The sequence below is a fragment of the Panthera tigris genome, chromosome D3 (assembly GCF_018350195.1).
Source record: "Panthera tigris isolate Pti1 chromosome D3, P.tigris_Pti1_mat1.1, whole genome shotgun sequence".
Classification (NCBI taxonomy): domain Eukaryota; kingdom Metazoa; phylum Chordata; class Mammalia; order Carnivora; family Felidae; genus Panthera; species Panthera tigris.
In genome coordinates, this window is record NC_056671.1 from 9,209,769 (window position 1) to 9,233,493 (window position 23,725).

General features: G+C 38.0%; 2 protein-coding genes across 8 annotated transcripts in view; one reads left to right on the forward strand and one right to left on the reverse strand.

Annotated features, from left to right (window-relative positions):
* The window catches only part of ATXN2 (ataxin 2), a 126,006-nt gene that overhangs the window by 89,137 nt on the left and 13,144 nt on the right, over positions 1 to 23,725 (reverse strand). For all 7 annotated transcript variants that reach the window (XM_042961874.1, XM_042961875.1, XM_042961873.1 and 4 more), the window contains exons 2-4: positions 2,497 to 2,530; positions 1,006 to 1,065; positions 439 to 510 (exon numbers count right to left, since the gene is read on the reverse strand). In XM_042961874.1, coding sequence (XP_042817808.1) covers positions 439 to 510; positions 1,006 to 1,065; positions 2,497 to 2,530 — 166 coding nt within the window. The remainder of the gene's footprint in view (positions 1 to 438; positions 511 to 1,005; positions 1,066 to 2,496; positions 2,531 to 23,725) is intronic.
* On the forward strand, positions 11,481 to 12,396 carry LOC102956265 (60S ribosomal protein L6). The gene has a single exon (XM_015536448.2). The coding sequence runs from the start codon at positions 11,485 to 11,487 to the stop codon at positions 12,379 to 12,381; it is 897 nt and encodes a 298-aa protein (XP_015391934.2). The 5' UTR covers positions 11,481 to 11,484; the 3' UTR covers positions 12,382 to 12,396.

Below are 23,725 nucleotides of genomic sequence, written 5' to 3' on the forward strand. Positions count from 1 at the left end.
ATCTTATAATCAAACCTTTTTCTCAGAAATATGACCTATTATCTATTCCATCATTCAAAATACTTCTCACCTACAAGTTGGTCCTGCTACCATAGTCTGTCTTAAGTAAACTAATGGTGATAAAGAATAGAATAATGAACCACTCAATCCCTCTTCGGGTCCACAATGCTTGAAAAGGTCAAGATACTGTAATAAGCCCACAAAAGCAAGTTTGATTATACAAAATAGTTTATAAAATAATCAGTATTTGAAACTGAAGAGCAAAATCTAAGTGGTAAAGTAACTAAACGTGAAAATGTGACAAACATGTCCACATCATAACTATTAAATTATTAAATCAGAAACTAACAGACACTGTCAGGAAGCCATACAAACATACAGCAGTTGATGATTCACGGGGTTTTACATTCAACAAAAAGAGAAAAGAGTAAAAATTACCTTAGGACTGTAGGTTTTAAAAACTCCTTCATATATACCTCCGTTTTTCACTTGTACTTCACATTTGGATCCCTAAAAACATACAATTAATTTATCAAAGAAACAGTGTGCTACCCAGTCTTGAGGGACAGTTGCTTTCATTTTATTTTTTATATAGCTCATCAGGCTTCATTCAACATATTAGGTATTTACTGATAGAACAATAAAAAATTTTAAAACATTAACAATACACTGAATTCTCAAAATTCCTCAGGAGGCCCTGCTCAGAGTTTGCAGTATGAATTTAAATACTGAAGTTAAGTATTTCTGACTCTGGTTCTATTAAGTGACAAAACAATGCACTAAAGACAATCATCTACTACTATTATTTTGTACATAGTAGGGTTAACAAGAATGCTTTTATAGTGAGTCACGATAGCTTGGATGGAGTTCTGTTTTTTCTAAATAATCCTGATTGTGACCTAAGAAATGATACTGCGAGAATCATTCATCTACATTTCAACACCATGAAATTACTTTATTGCACTACGCGCCAGGCAGTCTCTCCCCAATAATCTGGTAACTTACAACAACTGATGTAAGTATATGAACCATCCTCATATTTGCATAGATTCCATCAAAAGAAATCTGGAATTTTAAGAAAAAAATATTAGCAATCAGTATTTATCCTTGTGTATACATATTAGAGTTAACATTTAATTTGTTACAAAATGTTTAGTTAGCTTTATAATACCTTATGTGCATTAAAGAAAGATTTACTTTACTACAATCTTTTGTTTCCTTAGAGAAGAGGCTTAAGTTTTCAAAAGTGAAATCAGTCATACCATCTAACAATGTTTTGACTATACATGACACAAAAAAGCAAAAGTGAACTTCCATATATGAGAAAAGACAAAACCACAAATATTGGGGAGTAAAGGGAGGAGGGTTCACTACAAAGTGGCAGGAGTGATTTTTCAAAGTGAGAGAAATGTCCCATTATCTTGACTGTGGTGGTGGTTACACAATCGTATGCATCAAAACTCACAGACCTGTACACCAAATAGGTTTAAGTATATGTAAATAAATAAATGGGGTGGAGGGGTCTTTTGCAGAAGACACTTCACTATGTTCCCTCAGCACGTATCCATCAATCATGGATTTTTTCATTGATAAAAGTTCTAAATTTTAAAACCAGAAGGCTCTTTCCAAGGGAGAAAAATGGAAGGAACTAAAAGATAGCACATTAATTCAAAACCAAACACCCAAAGAACTCTGCAACTCCAGTCCTGGTGTTCCATTGATCTTTTTTAGGCATTTCGCATTTAGATTTGCCTTTAGCCATTTATAAAACAACAAATAACTTCTTATTAGGCAAGAAAAATACTATTAACAGAAAATTTTATATTTTGCATATAAAATCATCTCAAAAAACAACATACATAGCTAATAATTTTATACCAAACAGTACTGAAGTATAAAAGTTATGAGGGGTGCCTACGTGGCTCAGTCAGTTAACCGTCCAACTTCAGCTCAGGTCATGATCTCACAGTCTGTGAGTTTGAGTCCCCCCGTCAGCCTCTCTGCTGTCAGCACAGAGCCTGCTTCAGATCCTCTGTCCCCTCACTCTCTGGCCCCCTACACTGCTCGTTTTCTCTCTCTCTCTCTCTCTCTCTCCTCTCTCCTCTCTCGCTCACTCACTCACTCACTCAAAAATAAACATTAAAAAAAATTTTCTTTGGGCACCTGGGTGGTTCAGTCAGTTAAACATCTGACTTCAGCTCAGGACATGATCTCACAGTTCATGAGCTCGAGCCCCGTGTCAGGCTCTGTGTTGACAGCACGGAGCCTGGAGCCTGCTTCGGATTCTGTGTCTCCCTCTCTCTCTCTACCCCTCCCTCACTCACAGTCTGTCTCACTTTCTCTCTCAAAAATAAAAAAAAAAAAAATTTAACGTTGTAAGATATAAAATTCAAGAAAAAGGATTTTTTTTTTTTTTACCTTGGCTTTGGTCCACCGGTTCAGAAATCACATTTTCATTACCAATTTTTCCAACCAACTAACATTAAAGTTACTCACCGTAGATTGAGGCAGTCCTTTGCTGTTTCGACCTCTGAAAAAATTAAATACTATGTTTATTAAATTCAACAGGCTAAACATACTAAAAAAATTTTTCAAATTTAAATTTCCTTCAAAGCATAATTCCATTCAAATAAAGCATAGGCAATCCATGGGTAAGGCTCATCTAATATTAACTATAAAGGCTACCTAAGTATGGTTCTCTCTGTGTTTGCTGGCTCAGAGGCCCAGAAAAGATATGGGTCATGGCAGGGAGGAAGGAAGAAATAATGTGAACATGATCAAAATAAAACAAAGTACAAATAAAAATAGCCTACTGGAAAAAATAACCAATACTAAATAATCTTTACTCCAAAAGTAACCTCTCACTCTGTTGGAGAAAACTACTTGGGAATAAAATATAAATTCTGTTCCTGATTTAACTGACATATTGACTGACATCAAAGTCACCTCCCATCTTTTCCCCCTGGTCTCTAAATACAGGCACTATGTTTATAAGTGCAGAAAAACACTTGAAAATAAGTTAAATAATTCAGAGCACTTTCATTTCTAAATAATAAGTACCTCTGTCAGAATCTATATAACAAGTGTCTTTCCTTGCCAACCCCCTACCCCTGAAACAATGCCGTACACCAAAGTCAGCTGTCAAGTAATTTCTAGTAAGGTAGACAATATTGTCAAGTGAGTTTAGTTATAGAGCATAACACAACGTAAGGCTTGTTCCAATGGAAAAGATTAGGCCCTTTATGAAATGATACAAACATTAATAGAGTGAAATTCTATACTCCTCAGAAATATTAGTTACTCTGGAATTATAGGACTGGAATCTCATTTTTTTATTAATTTTTTTTTTTAACGTTTATTTATTTTTGAGACAGAGACAGACAGAGCATGAACGGGGGAGGGGCAGAGAGAGAGGGAGACACAGAATTGGAAGCAGGCTCCAGGCTCTGAGCCATCAGCCCAGAGCCCGACGCGGGGCTCGAACTCACGGACCGCGAGATCGTGACCTGAGCCGAAGTCGGACGCTTAACCGATTGAGCCACCCAGGCGCCCCTGGAATCTCATTTTAATAAAATAACCATGATACTCAAGCCACAAATTTAAAACATTCAAAGAGAAGTACAATTCAGGTCTAAAGAGTCTACCAGTATGTATGGTGCCAATTCCCAGTAAAATAGCACTGATCTTAGAACTCCAAGGACAGGATTGGTTTGCTCTCCAACCCAATCACTCTTTCTCATCTAGAAATTAACATCCGACCACAACACCTCTGAAATTCTTTCCATTTCTAACATTCTGATTCCGTAACTCTTTGCTTCACACATAGCACAGAGAGAGAAATTACTAAAGTCTAAGGAAGAGAATAATAATAGTAAGTAACTAATACTGCAAAAACCAGACCCTATGATAAGCACTATGTCCAATCTCTTACCCTTCACTTTACAGGTGAGGAAACCAAACCTTAGTTAATTATCTTGACTAAAATCCTCTAGTTCATGAGCAGGAGAGCTGGTATTGTAACCAGGTGACCCGAAGTCCAGGCTTTTCATTTCTAGGTTATACTGCCTCTCTAAAACTGCGTCACAAGGAATAAACTACCTTCACAATTAAACCTAATCAAATTTCTAAATTTTTTCAAATAAATTCATTTCATTTGAATTTATTGGGGTTTTCTATTTATTTGTAGCCTGTACTTAAAGGCTACATAAAATGGCTAAAAATCTTGCTTAGGGTTACCTTATCTTAGTGGTTGCTGAGATACCACAGTTAAGATTTAAATGCCACCAATTCAGTACCCATAAATTCACCTGCATCCCCATAAAGCGATTTAAAAGAATTTAAAGACTTCTGTGAGGTGGGACTTCTATATTTTTATTGATTATACAATTACATCTTTGACTAATAAAGAGCAATTGTTTGACAACCTGGTTTACTTAGAACAAATCATGCTTGGGCTTGGGCTGAGAGCAATACCAAGAGGTACGGAGTATAGAAACCATTTATGGAATGGTTTCCAGTGGTGGAATAACCAAGGGAAATGTTAGCATACCATAGGAGCATTCTCTGAAACTTATGCTAAAAGTTTAAATTCATTCTTGTTTTTTCTTTTGGGATCCATTTAGAGATGCTTTACTTTTAATTTTTTCTTTAGTATTTTGGAACAAAGCAAGTTAATGTTTCATATAGTTACAGAAACTAAATTTCAAAAAAGCCAAGATCATATTCTAGTCCTAAACATACCTATGACTAGATGAATATTTCACAAAACAATCATATCCAGGATTATATGCTTTCAATAGTTATTGAATATCAAGTTAATATGTGATTCAAAATGCCAAGTTAATATAAAGAAATTTTAAAGAGTAACAGTAGTTTATATTGCTTCAAACTAATACAGGAAGGAGGAAATAGCTGGGGTTGTAAGTAAGACTGGCTTGAGTTAATAACTGTTGAGACGAGGTGACAGGTGTGCAGGGCTTCATTTTTATCATTCTGCATGTTTTTCACAATCTCTTTAGGTTAAAAAAAAAAAGTACCTTCTGATATGATGCAATTGGAGCCTGGATTTAATCAAGACCTACTAGTTTACGGGAAACAGGGTGTAGAAGAATATATTAACTGATACCATGAGGTTACAAATCCGTTAAACCCAGAATGTGGCATTTTTTTTTTAGGTTTATTTATTTGAGAGAGAAACAGAGAGAGCCTGCGAGTGCAAGCAGGGGAGGGGCAGAGAGAGAGGGAGAGAAAGAATCCCAAGCAGGCTCTGCACCTGGGGCTCGAACTCACCAACCTTGAGATCATGACCTGAGCCAAAATCAAGAGTCAGGTGCTTAACCCACTGAGCTACCCAAGCGCCCCAGAATGTGGTAAATTTGACCTAACAAAAGATGGGTTATGCAACAAATAAATGGCATGAGAAGAAAAAAAACAGTGTAGAGGGAGGGAAAATGATTATAAATTTAAAGACACATAAATCAAAAGCAAAGTGTAGCTTCTCAATTTCAACACTTACTATAAAGCTACAGTAATCAGAATAGTGTGGTGCTGGCATAAGGACAAACATAAAATCCAATGAAATAGAATAGAGAGCCCAGAAATAAACCCTCACATATATGGTGAAACTTTACAACTTAAATCATACACAAAAATTAACCCAAAATGGGTCAAAGATGTAAATTTAAGAGCTACCACTATGAAATTCTTAGGAGAAAACACAGGAGAAAAGTCTTCATGACTTTAAACTTGGCAATGATTTAACTGTGACACCAAAATGCATAAACATTAAAAAAAATACCAAAAATGATTTCATCAAAATTAAAAGCTCTTATGCAAAGGATTATCAGTTATCAGAGTAAAGACACCACTTTTCAGAGTAAGATATGTACATTTCATGTATCTGATAATTCCAGAATACATAAACAACTACAATTCATTAAACAACAACAAAAAAACATACAACCCAATTCAAAAATGGACAAAAGACTTGAATAGACATTCCTCCAAAGAAGCTATACAGTTAGCCAATAAGCACATGAAAAGATGTTCAACATCACTAGTCATCAGGAAAGGTGCAAATCAAAATCCCAATGAGCTACCACTTCACCCCCACTATGAAAGCTATTATAAAAAAGACAGAAAATCACAAGTGTTGGAAAAATGTGGAGAAACTGGAACCCATGTGTACTACCTGTGGGAATGTAAAATGTTATAGCTGCTGTGGAAGATAGTATGGCAGTCCCCCAAAATTTAAACAGAATTGGGGCGCCTGGGTGGCTCAGTCAGTTAAGCGTCCGACTTCAGCTCAGGTCATGATCTCACCACTCATGAGTTCAAGCCCCACATCAGGCTCTATGCTGATAGCTCAGAGCCTGGAGCCTGCTTCAAAAAATCTCTCCCTCTCTCTCTCTCTCTCTCTCTCTCTCTCTGCACCTTCCCTGCTCATGCTCTCTCAAAAATAAACATTAAAAATTTTAAAAATATTAAACAGAATTATCCTATGATCCAGCAATACCACTCCTGAATCCATACCCAAAATAACTGAAAGCATGGATCCGAACAGATATTTGTACATCAATGTTCAGAGTAGCATTATTTACAATAGCCAAAAGGTGGAAAAACCCAAATGTCCACTGACAAATGATAAACACAAGGTGGTATATCCATACAATAGAATATTTTTCAGCCTTAAAAACAAATGAAGTTCTGACACATACAACAAGGATGAACACATGCTAAGTGAAAAGAAGCCACATACACAAAAGGACAACTATTGTATGACTCTACTTATAGGAGATATATAGTGTAGTCAAATTCATAGACACAAAAAGTAGACTGGTGAATACCAGGAGCTAAGGATGGCTGGGATAGGGAGCAAATGCTTAGTGGGTAAAGGGATTCCTTCTGGGATATTATTTTGGAACTTAATAGAGGAGGCGGGAGCACAACAAAGTGAAGGTACTTCGGTCCCCTGAACTACACATTTAAAAATGGTTACAAAGGTTAACTTTTATGCGATGTACATTTTACCACAATTAAAAAGGGGGGAGGGCCACACCCCACTGGGTTAAGCATCTGACTTCTGCTCAGGTCATGATCTCATGGTTCATGAGTTGGAGCCCCACGTGGGGCTCTGTGCTGACAGCTAAGAACCTGGAGCCTGCTTCTGATTCTGTGTCTCCCTCTCCCTCTGCCCCTCCCCCATTCATTCTCTCTCTCTCTCTCTCTCTCTCTCTCTCTCTCTCTCTCCTTCTCTCAAAAATAAACAAACATTTAAAAAAAAAAGAGAGATAAGCTCAGATTCTCTTCCCAGCGGAAATTCATTTGCAACAGCATGTAGAGAAGTTCATGCCAAAGGGTGCCCTCAAAAACAGTGGAGTTTGTAGTCAGAGGCTACCATAGGAGACTGACAGAATCACTGCACTGCAGACACAGGCTTAAGTGAATAAAAAAACAAGATCCAACCATACACAGTCTGTAAGAGAGGAATTTTAGATTTAAAGATACAAAGAGACTGAAAGGAAAAGGATGGAAAAGGAAATATTGTAAGAACAGCACATACAAGAAAGCTGCAGTGGCTGTACAATTATCTAACGAAACAGAAGTGTTACTAGAAAGAGGGACATTTAAAAAAATTTTTTAGTGTTTATTTTTGAGAGAGACAGAGTGGGAGTGTGGAAGGGGCAGAGAGAGACACACACACACAAAATCCGAAGCCGGCTTCATGTTCTGAGCTGTCAGCACAGAGCCAGAAGCGGGGCCCAAACCCACAAGCCACGGGGTCGTGACTTGAGCCAAAGTTGGCCGCTTAACCGACTGAGCCACCCAGGTGCCCAAGAGGGACATTTTATGATAAAAGGGTCAGTCCATCATGAAGAAGAAAGAGACATTCATCTGGACTCTGTGCCCTTTCACATAACTCCTAGGTTATGAAGATGAAGTCCTCACAGAAATTATCTGTGCCATCCTAATACTGAGCTCTCTGCTCCTTCACCTCAAGCCCCATCTCCTTGTCATCCTGTCAACCCGACAAGTGAATTCCAACTAATAAAGGTAGAAGGAATGACGTTATTAAAAGGTTACAATTTGGTAGCCATTTAATAAACTGTTTCACACAAAAATCACCAATGGATGCTAAATCTAGTAAAACAGAAACAGGATATTTATATAGTTATAAAGCAACTCCCCACAAGATACTGATTAATGACAAAGTGAAAAATAATTTTCTAGGAAAGAAGTCTAGCAGATCTAGAGCGCGAGGCTGGCTTAGTCAGTAGAGCATGCGACTCTTGATCACAACTCTTAGTCGTTGAGTTTAAGCCCCACAATGGGGGTAGAGGTTACTTAAAAAATTAAAGAAATCAGAAAAAAGAAAAACCTATCCGTTCCTTGCCAAGTCATCCAAGTTAACAGTGTACCAGCAATGGGACAAATATGCACATCATGTACCTGCCCCAAATCATGCAATAAGAACATGGCAAATCTGTGGTATTCTTGCTAAGAAGGCACAATCAGAATCTAAATCATGAGGAAAGAGAGGAACCCCAGTTAAGGGACATTCTACAAAATAACCTGAATTCTTCAAAAGCATCAAGTCATAAAAGACAAAGATTAAGGAACTAGTTTAGATTAAAGGAAACCAAAAAGACATGACAACTGAATGTAACATATAATCCCAGATTGGTTCCTGGGCCATCAAAAGAGTATTCTGTTTTGCTGTAGAGAACATCAGAACAACGAGTGAAATCTGAATAAGGTCTATAGATAACAGTCTGACACAACATTAATTTTCTCATTTTGACAAATGTACTGTGGTTTTGAAAGAGAATGTCCTTGTTATTAGGAAATGTACTCTGAATTATTTAGGGCTAAGGAGCACCATGTCTCCCATACGTTTAATAAAATAATTTTAATTTTATAACAAGTTATATATGTGTATCTTAATTTAACAGAGAAAAAATTAAAAAGTAAATATTACATAAAGAATGAAGGTGAAGGGTATAGAATTATTTGTAATATCATTGCAGCTTTTCTATATATCTAAAATTATACACTTTTTTAAATTAGGAACTCTACATGATTTATTAACTTCTACTTTACCGTCCAAAATGTCTTTAATGTCTTGTAATAGAAAAATTCAATCCTACACAGCCTTGAAACTCAAATGTCATCTTTCAAGAAACCTTCCTTGGAATATGACATCCCAATCAAATACACACAGTACTCTCTAGACTGAAACTCCTGGGTTTCAACGCCCATTCATTCATGCCCTTGGCCAAAAGCTCCTGGATGAAATAAAACCTAAACAACAAAGATTGGCACATAGTATCTTACACGTCTTTGTACCGCTTACCAAAATCAGCAAAAAGGAACCATAGCTCACATATGATATACACTTAATAAATATCTAATGAATAAATGCGCCCAAAGTAGAAAGAAAAAGATGGAGAAAGATTTCAAAGTAATCATTACGTAAATCAATGGTCAGCAAACTACAGCCCACAACCTGTTTTTGTTGAGATTCTGAGTTAAGTATGGTTTTTAAGGAGAGAGGGAGAGAGGGAGAGAGGGAGAGAGGGAGAGAGGGAGGGAGGGAGGGAGGGAGGGGGGAAGGAAGAAGAAAAGCCAAGAATATGCAACAGAGAAGTTATATGGCCCATAATGTCTAAAACACGTACTATCCGAGTCATTTCAAGAAAGATTTGCCAACCTCTGCGCTGAAAAAAAAATGTGGCTGCAATGTCAACAACTACAATTTTAAACATAAAGTCTACTGCTGTTTTACATGAGCCATTATTTCTAAAACAAATTTCTTGGAGCATCTAGATGGTTCAGTCGGTTGAGCATCCAACTCTTGATTTCGGTTCAGGTCCTGACCTCATGGTTCATGGGATCCAGCCCCCAAGTTGGGCTCCATGGTGGTGCAGAGCTCTCTCTCCCTCGTGCTCTCTCAAAATAAATAAATATTTAAAACAAATTTCTTCACAGTTTATTAAATACTTTCTTCATGGAAGTTTAATGTACACATAACCGAGAAATGTCAAAGTGTTCTTATTCTCATTTAATTATCTTTAAGCTTTACAATGGAATTGATGTTGATCCACCTTTTGAAAAATCAAGGTATTTTACTAATGTGCCTATGATGACAATGAGCAAGTTCCACAAAGTTAGGGACTTTGTACTGATCACTGAATCAAAAGCACCTAGCATAAAATAAGAGGTAGAAGGTAGATTAAAATGGATGACATATCAACTTGTGAATCTCACGAGAATCTTGATTAGAATTATAAAAAAATAAAATGGGGGCGCCTGCGTGATTCCGTCAGTTAAGTGTCCGACTTTGGCTCAGGTCATGATCTCATGGGTCATGAGTTCAAGTTCTGCACTGGGCTCTCTGCTGTCAGCGCAGAGCCTGCTCTGGATCCTCAGTCTCTCTCCCTCTCTGCCCCTCCCCCACTAGCGCTCACTTGCTCAAAAGCTCTCTCTCTCTCAAAAATAAATAAACATCACAAAAAATAATAAATAAATAAAATGAAGAGACACTAGAACTGGAAGTTCTAGCTTAGGCAATATCAAGGCAAGACTAGACAGAAAAAAGGAAAACTGTCTTTAATAATAAAGATAGTATGATCATTTAGGCAGAAAATCCTAAGAGAATCTACCAAAAAGCTACTAGAAACAAAAGCTTGTCAAGGCTAACTCAAAATGTATCAATGACCTAATCACAAAAGAGTTAAGTATAACTTTTAACAGAAAATATGGGAGAAAATCTCTATGACCTTTGGTTAGACAAAAATTTTCGAACAGAAAAAATGCAAACCATAAAAGCAAAAAATTGACAAATTAGATTTCATCCAATTTTCAAGTATTCTGTCCTTTGAAAGACTGTTAAGAAAATTAAGTCGGGGCGCCTGGGTGGCTCAGTTGGTTAAGCGTCAGACTTCAGCTCAGGTCATGATCTCACAGTTTGTGAGTTCAAGCCCCACATCGGGCTCTGTGCTGACAGCTCAGAGCCTGGAGCCTGCTTCGGATTTTGTGTCCCTCTCTCTCTCTCTACCTCTCCTCCACTTGTACTCTGTCTCTCTCAAAGATAAACAAACATTAAAAATTAAAAAAAAAAAAAAAAAAAGAAAAGAAGAAGAAAATTAAGTCAACCCACAGACAAGGTAACATTTGCAAAATGTTATGTCTGATAATAACCTTATACCCAGAATTACAAAGAACTCAAAGAACTTATTAATAAGAAGATAAATAGCTCAATAAGCAGGCAAAAGACTTACACAGTCATTTAAGCAAGTAGACTTAGCTAATAAAATTAAAGACTGATAATACCAACCACTAGCAAGGATGCCAAGCAGCTGAAACTCTCACACACCACTGGTGGGAATGGAAAATGGCACAGCCATTTTGGAAAACAGTTTGGCATTTTCTTATAAAGTCAAACAGACTTATACAACCCCACTCCCAGGTACGTATTCAAAAGTAATGAATGTGAGCTCTTTCCCATCTTGCAAGATGGCGGGCGAAAAAGCTGAGAAGCCGGATGCTAAGGAGAAGAAACCTGAAGCCAAGAAGGCTGATGCTGGTGGCAAGGTTAAGAAGGGTAACCTCAAGGCTAAAACGCCAAAGAAGGGGAAGCCCCACTGCAGCCGAAACCCTGTCCTAGTCAGAGGAATTGGCAGGTATTCCCGATCGGCTATGTATTCGAGAAAGGCCATGTACAAGAGGAAGTATTCAGCAGCTAAATCCAGGATTGAAAAGAAAAAGAAGGAGAAGGTTCTTGCTACTGTCACAAAACCAGTTGGTGGTGACAAGAATGGTGGTACCCGAGTGGTTAAACTTCGCAAAATGCCTAGGTATTATCCTACTGAAGATGTGCCTCGGAAGCTGTTGAGCCACGGCAAAAAACCTTTTAGTCAGCATGTGAGGAAACTGCGAGCTAGCATCACTCCTGGGACCATTTTGATCATCCTCACTGGGCACCACAGAGGCAAGAGAGTGGTTTTCCTGAAGCAACTGAGCAGTGGCTTGCTACTTGTGACTGGACCTCTGTCCCTTAATCGAGTTCCTCTGCGTAGAACACACCAGAAATTTGTCATTGCCACCTCCACCAAAATTGATATCAGCAATGTGAAAATCCCCAAACACCTCACTGATGCTTACTTCAAGAAGAAGAAGCTGCGTAAGCCCAGACACCAGGAAGGTGAGATCTTCGACACGGAGAAAGAGAAATATGAGATTACAGAGCAGCGCAAGGTTGATCAGAAAGCTGTGGACTCGCAAATTCTGCCAAAAATCAAAGCCGTTCCTCAGCTTCAGGGCTACCTCCGCTCTGTGTTTGCTCTCACGAATGGAGTTTACCCTCACAAATTGGTGTTCTAAATTTCTTACAAAGAACCTAATTAAATAACAAAAAAAAAAAAAAAAAAGTAATGAATGTGAATGTTCAGAGCTGGTTTCTTCAAAATAGCCAAAAAGTGAAAACAGCCCAAATGTCTATTACCTGATAAATGAATAAACCGCAGTAGTACATCCTGAATAGTGGAATACTACTCAGTAATAAAATTACAAATTACTGATACATGCTACACACAGCATGGATGAATTTCAAAAGCACTGTGATAAATTAAAGAAGCTAGACACAAAAATAATCCATAATCCCATTTATATGACATTCTGGAAAGGCAAATCTATACAGAAATCAAATCAGTGACTGCCAGGGGCTAAGGGAGAAGAAAGGATGTTTATTATAAAAGTACAGAGGGAACTTTATAGGGTGGTATCTGAATTGTCGTAGTGATTATGTGACTATACATTTGCCAAAACTCAAAGAACTTTACACTGAATAGGATGAGTTTACTGCATGTAAACTATACCTTAAACTTGCCACTCCCCAAACTAAAGGCAGAGCCAAAAAGAAACTCCTAAAACATACCTAAAAAAGGTTAAATTTTACTATATGTAAATTGTAACAAAATTAATCTGAGGCTAAAAATTCATTACATTGCACATAAAATTGGTGAATTTTACTGTATGTACACTATACTTCAGTAAAGCAGATTATTTTTTAAGAGACACACAATTGGGAAAATTTTAAATGACTAGACATTACCTAATACTAAAGAATTAAGGGGTGCCTGCGTGGCTCAGTCGCGGTTAAGTGTCCGACTTCAGCTCAGGTCATGATCGCGGCTCTTGAGTTCAAGCCCCACAATGGGCTCTGTGCTGACAGCTGGAAGCCTGGAGCCTGCTTCAGATTGTGTGTCTCCCTCTCTCTCTGCCCCTCCCCTTCTCTCTCTCTCAAAAAAGTAACATCGAAAAAAATTTTTAAAAAAAGTCACAAGCTCTACTGACTGAGCCAGCCAGGTGCCTTGCCCCCAAGTGTGATGTTTTTAAAACTTTCATTCTCTTAGAGAAATATATACATTGAAATATTTACAGAAGAAATGATATATCAGGAATTCAAAATGAGAACCTATAGTAATCAAGATAGTATGCTCCTAACATAAGGATAAAAGAACAATGAAATAGCAACAGTCCAAAAATACACTCTTACATTTATAGTCAAATGATTTTTGAAAAGAGAACCAAGACAACTTACTGAGAAAAGAATAGTCTTTTCAATAAATAGAGCTGAGACAAATGGATATCCACATGTAAAAGAATGCGGCTGAACTCCTACCTTACAACATATATAAGAATTCAAAATGGATCAAATACCTAAATGTAAAGGCTAAAACTCTAAAACTCTTGCAAGAAAAAAAATTGGGGTAAATCTTCAAGACCTTGGATTTGGCAATGGATTCTTAGATATGACACTAAAGGCACAATCAACAGACGAAAAAATAAATGGGACTTGATCAAAATCAGAAATTTGGGGTGCCTGACTAGTCAGTAGGGCAGGTGACTCGATCTGAGGGTTTTGTTTTCAAGCCCCACATTGGGCCTAGAGCTTATTTAAGGCGGGGGGGAGGGATCAAAAAAATTTTTGTTGCAAAAGGACATCACCAATAGCAAAACACACACACACACACACACACACACACACACACACACACACACACACAAATATGAAGAAACTATGGATAAATTAGAGAGGAGATCACAGATATTCCCAACCCAGGAAACCAAAAGCACTAGGACTTCAGAGTGCAGTGCTTAAAAACAGAGGGCATACCAAAACCCAAAGGTCTACTCTACTTTTCAGACAACTCGGTTTCAAATCCCAGGACAGCCACTTACAGTGACCCCAGGAAGGTTACTTAATCACTTTGGTCCCCAGTTTTCTTATCTGTAAAACGGAAATAAGTCAAGTCACAGGGTTGTGGAGGATCAAGTAAGAGAATATGAAAAATGTACACACACACAGACACACTCTCATTTGGTCAAAACTTATTACATTGTACATTTTACAATGTGGGACTCATTTTATGTCAATTAAACTTCATTAAAGGTGTAAAATAAACACCTAGCACAGAGGAAGCACTCAAAAATTGTAGTTTTTTTAACTTTATATTTAACAAATATCTGTTGAATGAGCCAGATGAACAGAGCCTTGCCTTCAGGCAACTTACACATTAGAGGTTATATCTAGGACAAAGTTTAAAATGTGCTATTTTCATATGTATATTTTATCTGTCTCATTCACCACTTGAATAAGCAAAATATATATACAAACAACCCAAGAACACTCCTGATAATTGAAACACATTAAATAATCTAGCTAGAATAAAATTTCTTCCCTTATTGTTTCAAAATCCTGAGGGTGGGGGAGGAATATGCAATTTCTATTGGTAGTGCCCTCCACAACGTAATTATACAACTTTTTATTTCTTCATTTTTCATCATTCTTGCTTTCATTACTATTCTTCAACACTGTATCTATAGATGTCATTTACTAGTTTCTATAACTTTCAACAGGCCTGGATAACTTATACAATCCAAGTATTTCATTGATACAGATTTCTAGAACCTGACTAGTTGTTTGGATGTAACTAATATTCTTTGGCACAGTAAGAAAGACATACCTGCTAACCCCTTTCCAGTAAAGGTGTAATAATACTCTTCTCAGATACTGACACAGCCAACTGCTTATTATTTAGATTTCGATTTAAATGTTCCATCCTCAGAAAAGCCTGTCCTGACCATATTATCAAAAGTCGCTCCCCAACCATTATTATATCACCGTTTTCATACTTTAGTTAATATTTAATGAATGATAGCACTTAATATCTGAAATTCTATTATGTGTTCAACCAACTTACTTTCTGTTTCTGTCCACTTCCCACTCCCAGAATATAAACTCCATGGGGGCAAACACTTCTGTCTCCTTCACCACTGTGTGCCCAGGGCTTAACAGAGGCTGGCATACAGTAAATATTATAAATTGTTGAATAAATTAAGTATATTAAGTATACAGTACAATTTATGCGAATTGTGACAAATACCAACTAATTCGATTTGTTTATATAGTACAAAAAAACTACAGTTGTCAGGAGAAAGGACAACTAAAAACTAGAAATGTAATTCCAGCTCTTACAGTTAACTCACTTAGGTGAGTCATTTTCTTCTAACCATTTCAGTTTTTTTTTACTAGAAAGGGAAACTCTATTAACTAATACTTACTGAATAATGATATCCACACTGAAAAAATGAGTCAAGGCGGCAGTAGGGGGTAGGCCACGACAAACCCAAACACTAAAGCTAGGGTTTTTTTTCTTTTTAGCAAACTAAGGTGGACCAGCAACTCTAAATTCACACAACTGCCAGATTAATCCAGTCATATAATCATCTAGAACCACTGTTTCAAAACAACTACCATCCCTATAAGAACTAATTTAATTTCTCTACAACCTGCTGGTCAAAATATATACAAATAAATAACCCAAGACCCTACTCTGACCCTATCACTTCCTAGCTCTGTGACCTTAACCTCGTAACTTCAGCTCATTGTGTCTCAATTTCAACATTATAAAATGGTGATAAAGTTAGTACCTTTAAACATTTTTTTTTTTTTAACGTTTATTCATTTTTTGACAGAGACAGAGCATGAGCAGGGGAGGGGCAGAGAGAGAGGGAGACACACAATCTGAAGCAGGCTCCAGGCTCTGAACTGACAGCACAGAGCCCGACGCGGGGCTAGATCTCACAGACCTTGAGATCATGACCTGAGGTCGGACGTTAACCAACTGAGCCACCCAGGCGCCCCTAAAGTCAGTACCTTTAAAAACAAGAAAAGAAAAAAAAAACAGCATCTTCACATAAGGCTATAAAAAATTCAGTGATATTCATAAGGACAGCCTGGCTTAAGAACAATGCCTGGCATATTAAATAAATGCTTGATCACTGTTAGCTAACACAATTATTTTTCTTATATTACAACACAAATTAAACTTGTAAAAAAAATCCTCTTCATATAAAGTTTTACTTAAGAGGAAGGGATAAGGGACATGGCCATAACATAAAGCCAGGCACATTGAGATACGAGCTACACCCACCAAGAGACTCAGATAAAAAGGAATTTTAGGACTCAAGTCCAGTGCTGTTCAACAAAACTTTCTATAATGATAAAAAAAAAAAAATTCTATATCTGTGCTGCCTAATATGGTAGCCATTAAGTACACGTGACAGCTGCGCACGTGAAATATGGCTAGTGTGACGGAGGACTGAATTTTTATTTTAATTAACTTAAATTTAAATTTAAATAGCCTGGGCGGCTCAGTCAGTTAAGTGTCCGACTTCAGCTCAGGTCATGATCTCCCGGTCTGTGAGTTCGAGCCCCGCATCGGGCTCTGTGCTGACAGCTCAGGGCCAGGAGCCAGCTTCAGATTCTGTGTCTCCCTCTATCCCTGCCCGTCCCCTGCTCACACTCTGTCTCTCTCTGTCTCAAAAATAAATACAAACATTAAAAAAAAACATTTCTTTTTAATTCTAATTTTAAATAAATAAATAAATAAATAAATTTAAATAGCCATGTGGAGAGTAGCCACCAGTTGCAATCCTCTTCTTGAGCTTCTTCAGACACTGGTCCTATGAACCTTCCAAAGCATTCATCCCCTCCATTGCACCAGAAGTGTTTCCATGTAGTGAACTCAATGAAGTCTCTGTCCCAATGTTTTAGCCATTGGTCATTAATCTTTCCCAGGGCCTCAAAACAACTTTAATCCCCTTTCCAAGACAACAAGTGATAATGAGGAAAAGGGAACTACAGGTGAAAAAAGGTAAGCCATTTACTGATAACCGCTAAAGCTAAGTGACAGCTATGTAGGACAGCTATGTTCTATTTTTATATATGTTAAAACTCTCTATTAAAAAATTTCTCATTTGTATTTAAAAAAAATTTTTTAACATTTATTCGCATTTCAGAGACAGAGAGAAACAGGGTGAGCGGGGGGGGGGGGGGGCGGGGGACAGTGAGAGAGGGAGATACAGAATCCGAAGCAGACTCCAGGTTCTGAGCCGTCAGCACAGAGTCCGACACGGGGCTTGAACCCATGAACCGCGAGACCATGACCTGAGCTGGAGTTGGACACTTAACCGACTGAGCCACCCAGGCGCCCCTCATTTGTATTTATTTCAAACTCACTTCACTTCTTCTCTAACTACAAGGGCTTCCAAATCTGTCTCTCTGCTTTCAGCAAGTACCACCCCTCCATTTCTTCCACCACACTGTAAATCATATCTTTCTACACACACCATGTTTATAGCATCTTCTGCTTTAGCACAAACTTCCTATCCTAGAACTTCCTCTTCTCTTCCATGGCCTCACTGAAAACTACTCGCCATTCCTCAAGATCCATCTCAACACCCTGGGTCTTTTTCAAGGTTTTTTTCTTCACCACCCACCCGAGGCAGTCATTCCCTCCCTTCTCAGTGCTACCAGTTTACACTCTGCATGCCTGCCTTTCCTACTCTACCGAATAACCTGGAAGCAGAGAGGTTTCATTCATCTTAAGTTTTTTATTTTAATTCCAGCTAGTTAACAGTGTTAGTTTCAGAAACGTAACACTGATTCAACAATTGTTTATCTTTTTAATTTTTTTAATGTTTATTTTGAGAGACACACACACACACACACACACACACACACACACACGAACACAGGAGGGAGGAACAGAGAGAATCCCAAGCAGGTTCCGCATTGTCAACACAGAGCCTGAAGCAGGGCTTGATCCAACGAACCACGAGATCATGACCTGAGCAGAAACCAAGGGTTGGACACTTAACATTCTGAGCCACGCAGGTGCTCCTTGTTCATCTTTTAACTGTTCTAGTCTCACAGCTTCAAACTTACACTGAATTAATGAACAGTATACATACACAAGCTCAACAAAATGCTGAAGAGCATCCACTCATCCAGCACTACCCCAAACCTACCAACAAGCACTCTGCAACCTTACCTTGCTCATGCAGTTTCTACGGATTTCCAAACATGCTATAACAGTTAAAAGTTACAAACACTTACTATATGCCAGGCATTGATTTAAGCATTTTACATACATAATTCATTTAATTCCCATCATCCCCATTTCACAGAGGAAGAAACTCAACCACAAATAAAATACCCTGCCTTATGTCACAAAGTAAGGAGGCGGTGTGCTAAACAAATTGTTGTATGACTTTGGACATGTCATTTAAAGTTTCTGCTCTTGTGTGAAACAAAGAGGATGAGTCATGATGATCTGAAACACAAGCTTCCAATTCTAAAATTCAAATTTGTGGGAAGGGAATAGGATGCCAAACAGAAGGAATACTGGTTTGTGTAAAGAAAATAGTAATTTCAGGCATTCTCCATAAAATAGTTTGAGGGAAAATGTCAATCTTTATTCTTGCAGTTAACTACAGAAAAACATGGAATAAGTTCTCAAGAAAACTAACATATGGGACAAACTAAGTTCTACAGGAATTAATAAAAAGAAAAATAAGTGAGAATATGTTTCAATGGAAGACCTGGGCTAGATCTTAGAGGATCTAAGTAAGGATGACAAAGAGAAGTATGAGGGTGTGGAAAAGCAGAAAAATGATGGAAGAGCAGGCAGGAAATGAAGGCTGAGCTTGGTACCTGCAGAGGTGATGAGGAGGCCATACTGATTTAAATGGACCATGCTTTGAAGAGCTTATGGAAAACAGGATCAAAAAGATAAAATGAGGCTTTATAAGCTGCCCGGCAAATGTCCTGTTTTTAAATGGCCCGGAGCTAAGAATGATTTTTACATTTTTAAAGGACCTGTGTATGTGTGTGTGTATGTGTGTGTGTGTGTGTATGTGTGTGTGTGTGCATGTATATGCCAAAAAGGCTGTATATGGCATGCAAAGCTTTGATTATCTGGCTCTTTAAAGAAAAAGTTTGCTAACCCCTAGGATAGATCATGGAAAGCCTTGAAGGTGAAGAGGACCTTGGGCTTGGGAGCAGGGTGATTTTTGAACAACCAAAGAAGAGTTTAAGTCTAACAGCAAAAGGTAGGCTAGATTAAACTGGTGGGCAAAAAGTAATGTGTTGCAGTAATTAAAAATAAAATGTTATGATCGTCTAACATGACTGGCCCATGCAAATAACTGAACCAAGAATTTCAATTTCCCTAAAGTCAAAGAGGACAGCAACCATTTCCTCAACTATTAGTCCTTTCTGAAAGATTAATGTGTGCTGAAGTCTTATTCAGTATGTCCTATAGCCCCAGGGCTATGCAGCCTCTAACAAGACCAAGAGAGAGTGGAGAACTGGGTTCTACACTCTTATTTTCATATAGAAACGTTAAGTGGTGTTTGGGTTCTTAGATCAAGCCACAAACACCTTCTCAACCCATGATATAGTACAATACTACTTAGTTCAAATTAATTATGGGTTACAATCGACAATCTGATAAAATAGGCAGGTGCAGAATACTAACCACCATTTATAACATTATTTCCAAACTTTGAAGAAAAAAAAAAAAATCACAGATTTTGGATCCAGACTCATTTATAAATAAAGAGAACTGCCAGGGCTAAGTCTGGATAACTGAAGCCATTTTATGGCTAACAATTATAACCAAATGGTTTTCATTGATTTTTATCAGTTGTCATAGAGCTATACTAGAAGCAGGGGAGCACAGTTACTAAAAGTTAAAGCTTTGGGGCGGCTGGGTGGCTCAGTCGGTTAAGCATCTGACTCTTGATTTCAGCTCAGGTCATGATCCCAAGGTCGTGGGATCGAGCCCCATGATGGGCTCTGCACTGACTGAGAGTGGAGCCTGCTTAGGATTCTCTCACTGTCTCCTTTTGCCCCCTCCCCCCACTCACGCGTTCTCTCGCACTCTCTCTAAAGCAAAAAAAAAAAAAAAAAAAAAAAAAAAAGTAGAAAACAAATAAAGGATATATATATATATATATACACACACATAATGCATTAGGCACAGTGTCTGAAATCTAATAGGTACAGAATAAATGGGAACTATCATCTTATAAATAGAAAGTTCGCCATAAACTGTTTCCACATCACAGATACCTAAACTTTTTTCAGAAAAATGGCTACTACTCACCACTTGGCTCAGAAATGCTAGTTTTCTCTTAATGTATTTTATATAGGAAAAAAGATTTTATAAACAGAAGCTCTTATTTATTCTCTGACCTTTTAGACTGGGTTAAAAATATGCAGACTTCCTATAACATTTACAGACTGAATAACTAAATTCTGTCACAAATGCAAATTCTCATTTTCTTCCCCATTGTTCATCCTAAGGAGCCTCTGAACTGCAAGCTAATGACTCAAATTCCTGGTAAATCAAAGTAAGAAACTAATTTTAACATTCCTTAAATCCATTACCAGTTTTCTTCTGTTCTCACTTGCATACCTTTTCAGAGATCCTAATTACAACAATATTAAGTCATTCCATCGCTGTTCCCTTTTAGCTGAGTAAATTTAAACACGGACTTACTTAGCTTCTCTGGGCCTCAGTTTCCACACAGGTAAAATGTGACAGGGCAACAGATTACCTAACAGGACTGAGTGATAATCAAATAAGAAAAAAATACATATACTTTACTTATTTATACTTATACTAAATGAATATGCCCTAGCAGAAAAGGAAGCTCAAGGTGAGTTCCACTAGTAACTTTTCCCCCTCTTTCCTTTATGACCCTAATCAGCTTTCACAAGCTTAGACAACAAGGATTCTCAAACCTACTGATTTCTGTGGCTAGCCAGTGGCTACCCCTAAAGCATTACAAGGAGTAAACAGCAACATACTAGACTACTCAGGGCACCTAGCTGGCTCAGTTGGTTAAGCCTGCAACTCTTGATCTCAGGGTTTTGAGTTCAAGCCCTACGTTGGGTGTAGAGCTTACTTAATTAAAAAAAAAAAAAAATACTGGGGAACCTGGGTGGCTCAGTGGGTTGAGCATCCAACCCGATTTCCACTCAGGTCATGATCCCAGGACTGTGGAATGGAGCCCCACGTTGGGCTCTGCACTGAGTGTGGAGCCTGCATAAGATGCTCTCTCTCCCTCTGCCCCTCTCCCCAGTTCACACTCTCTCCAAAATAAAATAAACAAACTAGATTACTAAAAAAACAACTACACACTCATAAGAGGGCCTATCTTCTTTCAATTTTTTTTAATGTTTATTTTTTGAGAGAGAGAGAAAGAGAGAGCAAGAATCAGGGAAGGGCGGAGAGAGAGGGAGACACAGGAATCCTAACCAGGTTCCAGGATCCAAGCTGTCAGCACAGAGGCTGATTCGGGGCTTGAACTCCCGAACTGCAAGATCATGACCTGAGTCTAAGTCAGACGCTTAAGCGCCCAGGCACCCAAAGAGGGCCTATCTTCTGATGAAACCAGTATGTTTTCTTCTCCTTATCTAAAAGACTGCTTTCCAATATTTTATAAGATAGAAGCAAGCATCAGCAACTCAAACATATTATGAGGGAGCAGTTTGAACTTTCTGCCTTGTCTCCCCTACTCCAGGAAGGAAGAGACTTCATCTGGCTTGTTCTCTACTGCATCCCCAGAACCTGACAAACAGGAAATACTCAAAAGAACAGTTTAACTTTGGTATGCCTATAAAACAAATGTCATGTTCCTTTATAAAGTGACGTTTCCTTGACAGCAAACTCATCTGCTTAACAATGAAACCAAGGCTCATACAGTCAATACACAATTTATCACTTACTATGCTTGTTAAGTTATACTAGGGACTTGTCTCTGTCCTCAAGATGCTCTAAAATAAACCTAGAAGGCAATGCAAATACAGAAATTTTTACTTCCAAACAAGTGAGATCGATCACAAATAGTTCCTTTTCACCCAAGAGGATATATAAATGGCGAACAAGCACAGGAAAAGAAGTTCAATATCATTAGGTATCAAGGAAATGTAAGTTCAAACCACAATGAAATACCAATACACAGCCACCAGAATGGCTAAAATTAAAGATTAACATACCAAGTATTGCCAAGAATTAGAGCAATTAATAAAAATCCCATACACGGCTGAGGGGAAAAATAGGACAGGCATTTTAACAAACAGTTTGCCAATTACTTTTAAAACTAAATTGTCCTACAACTCAGCAATCCCATTTCTATGTATTTAACCACAAAAAATGAAATCACTATGACCACACAAAATCTGTACACAAATATTCATAGCAGCTTTATTCATAATAGCCAAAAACTGCAACTTGTCCAACACCTGATGAACAAAACTCTGGGAAAGAGGAGCGCCTGGGTGGCTCAGTGGGTTGAGCATCTGACTTCTGCTCAGGTCATGATCTCGCAGTTTGAGAGTTGGAGACCTGCGTCGGGCTCTGTGCTGACCACTCCAAGTCTGGAGCCTGCTTAGGATTCTGTATCTCCCTCTCTGCCCCTCCCCTGCTCATGCTCTGTCTCTCTCAAATATAAAACAAAACACACACACACACACACACACACACACACACACACACACACTATGGGGAAAGTACTATTACACGCAGTAACACAAAAGAATCTCAAAGCATTATGGTATGTGAGAGAAGCCAATCACAAAACGCTTGTATTCTGTATGGATCCATCTGTATGACATTCTAGAAAAGATAAAACTATGATGACAGGAAAAAGATCAGTAATTGCCAGGGTTAGAGGAAGGGGAACGACTGATAAAAGGCACAAGGAAACTTTATGGAGTGATAGTATAATTATGGTGGTGGCTCCAAGACTTTAAGTTTGTCAAAACTCAAGAGCTATACACTAAAAAGGGGGAACTTTATGTAAATCATATTTTAATATATCTAATTAAAAATATAATCTACCACAACAAGGATTAACTAAATCTACCACAATAAGGATTAACTAAATCCTGTCTAGCAATCTGAACTAAATCACAGTGCACTGAACAACAGATTTTTTTTAAGTTTCTTGTGTATCATCCATGTGTCTGGATAGGAGGACCACATATGAACATTCCACTAGGCATCATTTCCCAAAAGATAACTTTCTCTGAAGAGACTTCTCCGATACCATGGGAGGCAGCCCAGACCCTACATGCAAGGACTGTGTGTCGGGGGCACTATTTGCAAGTCTTGACTGGGGTTCCAGCAGTAGCACCGTCACTATGTTAGCCTTCTCCCAAATTAGCACCATTAGCTGCGAACTTCCAGGTTTTTCCATTTCATCTATTAATTCTCTTTATCTTTGGTGGATTATTACTGACTAGACGTGGTACTTTTTGTTCTCTCTCCTTCAGAATAACCCATCCTGTCCCAACCCATCATTTTCC

Coding starts and splice junctions, on each gene's coding strand:
- LOC102956265 (XM_015536448.2), top strand. CDS start 11,485: ATGAATGTGAGCTCTTTCCCATCTTGCAAGATGGCGGGCGAAAAAGCT.